At 44.7% G+C, this 5,851-nt stretch overlaps 1 protein-coding gene across 1 annotated transcript; it reads right to left on the bottom strand.

The window, feature by feature from the left end:
- Positions 1-344: 344 nt before the first annotated feature.
- Positions 345-3,529, bottom strand: LOC123143115 (disease resistance protein RGA5). The gene is made up of 2 exons (XM_044561931.1): positions 2,439-3,529; positions 345-2,313 (listed from the first exon to the last, which is right to left on the bottom strand). The coding sequence occupies exons 1-2, from the start codon at positions 3,512-3,514 to the stop codon at positions 468-470; spliced, it is 2,922 nt and encodes a 973-aa protein (XP_044417866.1). The 5' UTR covers positions 3,515-3,529; the 3' UTR covers positions 345-467.
- Between the last annotated feature and the right edge of the window lie 2,322 nt (positions 3,530-5,851).

Here is a 5,851-nt window from a genome sequence, read left to right as displayed (position 1 = left end):
CAAAGCATCCTCTGGCTCCAACGTCAAGCACTATGGTAGCGTTGGTGCTCCGGGTGGCCCGCGGATGGTGTCAGGTGCGGGCAATATAAGGAACAGAGGAGGAGAGGAGCAAGAGGGAGGGGGATTTTGTGGGTTGGGGTGGGGCCCGCATGTTCAGGCGACAGTCCCATTTTCACCCTGACATATGTGCTGGATTTGGGAAAGTCTAGATATATGGGCAAGGTTTGGGGGAGCCTACTGGGTAGTCGTTTTGAGGAGAAATGGCTACACCCTTGGTAATGTTCGTAGCACATATAATTTATAGATTATATTTTTTTCATAAAATTTTCTACATAATAAAAGTATGGTTTCCATCACGTTTATTAAAAGAAAGTGATACTATGACAATGAAAACTAAGCCTTATAATAAAGGACCTGGCTTACAGTGCTCAAGAAGATAATTAAGTTACAGACAACAAAGTGGCGGATCAACCGAATGGATGGCTACCAAAAGTAACATAGGGACGCCAAGTAACAGAGAGATGCCTTGGGTGCAGACTTACGACGCCCTTGAAGGCAGACTCGACTTCAGCTCGTACATCAGCGAAAAAACCAGCTCGATATGTCCACACTTCGATTTTCTGGAGGCAGGTCAGGCACTCCATGCCGACTGGTGTAGCACCTCTCCACTCTCTCCATCTGAATTGCAGTGTGAGTGTTTGTACCTTGGGCATAGCTCCTGCCTCGAAACTCAGATACGCATTGGCATCTTTGACATACTCAAACCAAAAGTGCTCCAGAACTGGGAACAACCCCGTGCCAACCACAACTTTGTCTTGGGAGACATCCGACACTTTGATCCTGACATGGACAAGGGAGGGGAGCTCACCAAGAACATGAACCTGATCACTCGACAGGTGCAACACACCAACATCACTATTTCTACGCTCCAACTTGAGGGAGAGGCGCTTGAGGTCTCGGAGCATTCCAATGGAGGAGACCAAAGAATCCTCTTGTTCCAACGTCAAACACTCCCATCCAGCCGTGCTTAAGTACAATTCCTTCAGATTGGTCAGCTCACCAAGACCTTTTATATCCTCCAGTGAACTCTCGAACATGTATCGACAACGCAGGGTGCGGAGTGATCTCATCTTCTTGATCCCTTCAGGCAGTCCACCCCTTGGAAGCACCAGATGAAACAAGTTGGCCAAACAACTTATGTCTGAAGGAAAGCTTTGTGTCGACTTGCAATATAGCACCAGAGTTTGCAAATGCACAAGACCTTGGATTTCTTCCGGGAGCGCTACGGCTGCTGATGAGGCTAACACATGCAAATATCTCAGTAAAAACAAACAGCCAATTACAGTGAGGTCGATTGTCATTTCCCAATTATAAGGAAACTCAAGGGCAAGCACCCATAGATACTTAAACTGTGAAAGGGCAGGTGTGTATTGGGACTTTCCAAACCGTGCGTATGATCGAACTTGTGACATGCCATTAGCAAGGGCCTCCGACTTTGCACCACCTACACCTGATTGGAAGGATAATCGACGAACCTTGTACTTACAACTGGGCAATCTGGCCATGTCCTCATAGTTATATGCTACACTGATAAAATTATCTTCTGTACTCTTGCTTAGGATCAAATCAAGCATCATATCATGCACCCTACAAGAGATTACCTCCCCATAAGATGTTCTTCCGGGCTGAATCATACTTCTATTGACAAGCTCATTGAAATAACTTTTCCCAACATCATCCAAATCCGCTCTGTGCAAACTACAAACAAAGCCTTCGGCTATCCATTGCCGAACGAGATCATCCCTCTCAATTTCACGATCTTCTGGATACATGCCAAGATACAAAAAACATGGCCGAAGATAAATAGGAAGATGCACATAGCTAAGATTCAGAATACCCCTCATTTCTTCCAAGGTGGGTTTTGTAGCAGACCTAGCACCAAGAGAATTCTTTATGTTCTCCCATTCATTCAACAATCTTGTTTCATGGCTAGCTAATAGGCCAGCTATGGTGATAATTGCAAGTGGCAACCCGCCACACTTCCTGAGAATTTCAACCGAAATTTCTTTGAACTGTGGTGGGCATACATTTTCAGACCCAAATACTCTCTCGAAAAATAATTTTCTTGAGTCTTGTTCTTTGAGTGGCTTCATACTGTAAATGCAGGCACGATCACTCAAACATGTTGTGGTAGCTACGTCATCCAATCGCGTGGTTACCATTACTCTACTTCCATTAGTATTGTTTGGAAAGGCACACCTAATAGTATTCCATGTTGACTGATCCCACACGTCATCAGCTATAATTAAGTACCTATTGCAATTCATACATTATATCAGTATATGGTTGTATGGCACAAAGAAACATCAAAACTGAAATGAAGGAAACAAAGTATGTTAAGAATGACGTAAATGTCGGTACTAGAAGAAAAAAAATACCTTTTATGTTTGAGGTGTTCTCTAAGGCTGTCAATAATATCTTGCAGCTCGGAAGCATGAGAAGAATTCGCCATCCCAAGCTTTAATTGTAGGCCACTAAGAAGGCTTTTCACATCTGGCCTTTGGGAGACCGGGAAAAATGCCTTGGGTGTAAACTGCCTTCCAATTTCATCATACACTTGTTTGGCAAGCGTGGTTTTACCCAAACCTCCAAACCCGACGATGGAAACCACTTTGAGTTTCTTCTCGGAATCCATCAGCAAACTAACAAGCTCTTCTCTCGGGCCATCAATACCAACTAGGCCTGCTGCCTCCTCGTAGAGCGCTGGGATCCGGGGATCCACAACCACAGGGCCAGGACTCGAATTGATGGAAGCATCAATATTGTACCTCTTGCGCCGAGCATTTGCCTCCATCGCGAGAACCTTGAGCTCATCGATGCGGTTGGCAATCTGATGGCGCTTTCCCTTTCCCAGCCTCCTGAGGCGCTGAGCCATCTTCCTGACGAAGCCTTTCTTTGCTCTGGCACCTTCAATGTCATGAATGAAATCATCAATACAGTTCTCCATATCGTAAGACATCTCCCTGATGTGGTCCGTCCAGTCCTTGGCCGATGGATCGAGCTTGTCCATGGGCTCCATTTTGTCAAGGAGAGCTTTCATGGCGCTGAGCTCATCCTTGAGGAAAGATGCCTGCTTCCTCACACCTGTGAGCTTCTTGTATTCTTCGCCGAGCAGCCTGGAGAGTTTGCCTAGGAGCGGGTTCAACACCCCCGACGTCGCACTCACTGCCATGCCGATTTGGAGTTGAACTGCTCCTCTGCCCTTCCCTCCTGTGTCGCCCAGGAACCAGAGAGAGGAGGTGGGCAGCGGCTCGAGGCGTGGGTGGGAAATCGACGCAGGAGGCGCGCGCTGCCGTTGCCGATTCCGGATGTGGATGGGAAAGGTGAGGAGGAGGGGAGGATGGCTCCTGTCTCTCGCTGTGGAGGAGAGGTGGAGAAGAGGCTCGGTGGAGACGGTGATGAGGGAATGGGGGATTTGGAACGGGAGAAGAGGTTCGGCCACAGCAGCATGCATAGCAGTCTAGTGTAGCTTCGCTCCATCTCAGCCAATAATTTCAGAGATCTGTGCTCTCATTCGCTGTTTGTAAAAGTATACAGTTAGATGCGCCAACTTTTTACTGTTGCATCTTAGAACTGTTTCTGAGCTTACCTAGAGGTAATATCACTGCTAGTCACTAAACTTGCGTCGAATGTGCAGTTTAGTGCTAGATCTTTGAAAATACGGCTTTTTGGTCATACAACTTGTCATTTGGTTCAAATACAGTCACTCTGTTCCAGCACGTGCGTATTCCGCATGCATGGGTCCACTGTCAGCGACCTGCACTGTTTCGGGGCGACACGCGTGTGGCTTTTTTGCCCAAACCCCCCTCGAATCCTGTTTATTTGTGGCTGCTGCGTGTCTCTGTCTGTCAAGCGTACGGGCACTGGAGCAGAGGGAGAGTATCAGGTGATACGGGGTCTTAAATGCTCCCATGATACGAGCATTTAACGGCTCCTGGAGATCCAACGGCTCCTGGAAGGCTTTCAACATTCTGCAAAAAAGACCTTTTGAAGTCGAAGCTCGTATCATGGTATCACCTGATATTTTCCTCTGGAGCAGAGGAGGGAGATGATAGACATCGCAACAAAAGAGGTAGGTGGACAGAACTGAGCTGAATCCTCTCACTATCCAACTGGCTACAAGGTGCCTTGGGTTCCAATCCCATGCCACTATGTTTTTTGAAAGTACTAAAGTTTTGGATGAAACTACAGCACAACTCTGTACTGAATTTTTGGATGAAACTGTAATACAGATCTATACTGAATTTTACATACAAAATGCAGTACAGTTTTGTACTGAATTTAACCATGAAATCATCACAAATAATGCAGCTCACTACTGAATATTACAACAGAGATGCAGTACATGTTTGTACTGAATTTAACAATGAACTTTCTGCACACAGTGACCATCATCATGAACCAGACATATGCATATTGATTATTACCTGGCAGAGAGATAGCTCCACACAGAAAATATATAATTTGCAACAACGAAATCACCCATAATTAACAGGGAGAGATATAGCTCCGAAGTACAAGTTCATTTGTCTTCCAAACCTAAACAGAACCAGGTCTTCTTTTTCTTTTTTACCCCAGCAAAAGTAGTTCATTCATGAACTATGCCAAAGAAAAGTTCATTCATGAACTTCATCACTTGGTCATCTAAACTACAGAGAGAGGAAATCATGTATGTCATCTGTCCATAGGAGCTGGATATGTAAAATTTTCCTATTTTAAGAATTGTGACAGAAACATCTTATAAGTGAAAACAGAGTTATCATAAAAAGAGAACAAAGAGCAGCTTTGAATATAACATGTCCACTGCAGAAATTCAGTCACCATGTTCTACGCACAAATTCAGTTAACAAGTGCCCAAATTCAGTTAACACTGCAGCAGATAACAAATTCAGTTAAGTGCCAATAAAACAAATAATTATCACTTGCCAATACAACACATAATGTGCGGATAACATTTGAAGTTAAAAAATTCAGTCACATAATGTGCAGCATATTTAGTTAACTGAATTGGCAAACATATTCAGTGTATGCAGTCTAACAAAAATTCAGTAAACATCTGGAAACCCAACCTTACTGAACAATTTGATCAACGAACATCTTAGCGAATCTGTGACTAAAATGATTGATTTGTTGTTTTGATCTTACTTTTTCCCACATAAAGCTTCCTCGTTCTTAACCCCCAGAAAAACCCTAGCTTGAATTGCCAAACAGGAGAACTAGATCCTACAAATGTAATGTATACAGCAAAAATCGTTTACTCACAATGCATACGTGAATGAATTAATTGTGATCGCGCCACCATACAGGAACCCTACCTTGGCAACGACGGCCGCCGTGACGCACCGCCTCCGACGCCTCTGTATCTGCCTCAGAATGGTCAGGAGATGAAGCGGTTAGGAGACACGCGGCGGCCACAAATAGACAAGATTCGAGGGGGGTTTGGGTAAAAAAGTCACGCACGTGTCGCCTTGAAACAGTGCAGGTCGCTGACAGTGGACCCATGCATGCTGAATACGCATGCACTGGAACAGAGTGACTGTATTTGAACCAAATGACAAGTTGTATGACCGAAAAAACGTATTTTCAAAGATCTAGCACTAAACTGCACATTCGACACAAGTTTAGTGACTACCAGTGATATTACCTCCTTACCCTAACATTGCATGCTAGCATGTGCAAGTGTTACCCTAACAACCGACCAGGGAGCCCACCCCCATCCACATGCGCATGACTTTTCTGGTTGGCATTTTGAATGAGACAATGGTTAATATTAAGCCTGAAAAAACAACAG

This window comes from Triticum aestivum, chromosome 6D, assembly GCF_018294505.1.
Source record: "Triticum aestivum cultivar Chinese Spring chromosome 6D, IWGSC CS RefSeq v2.1, whole genome shotgun sequence".
Lineage (NCBI taxonomy): Eukaryota > Viridiplantae > Streptophyta > Magnoliopsida > Poales > Poaceae > Triticum > Triticum aestivum.
The sequence above is the reverse complement of the archived record's forward strand: the minus strand, read 5'-3'. Positions and strand labels throughout refer to the sequence as shown.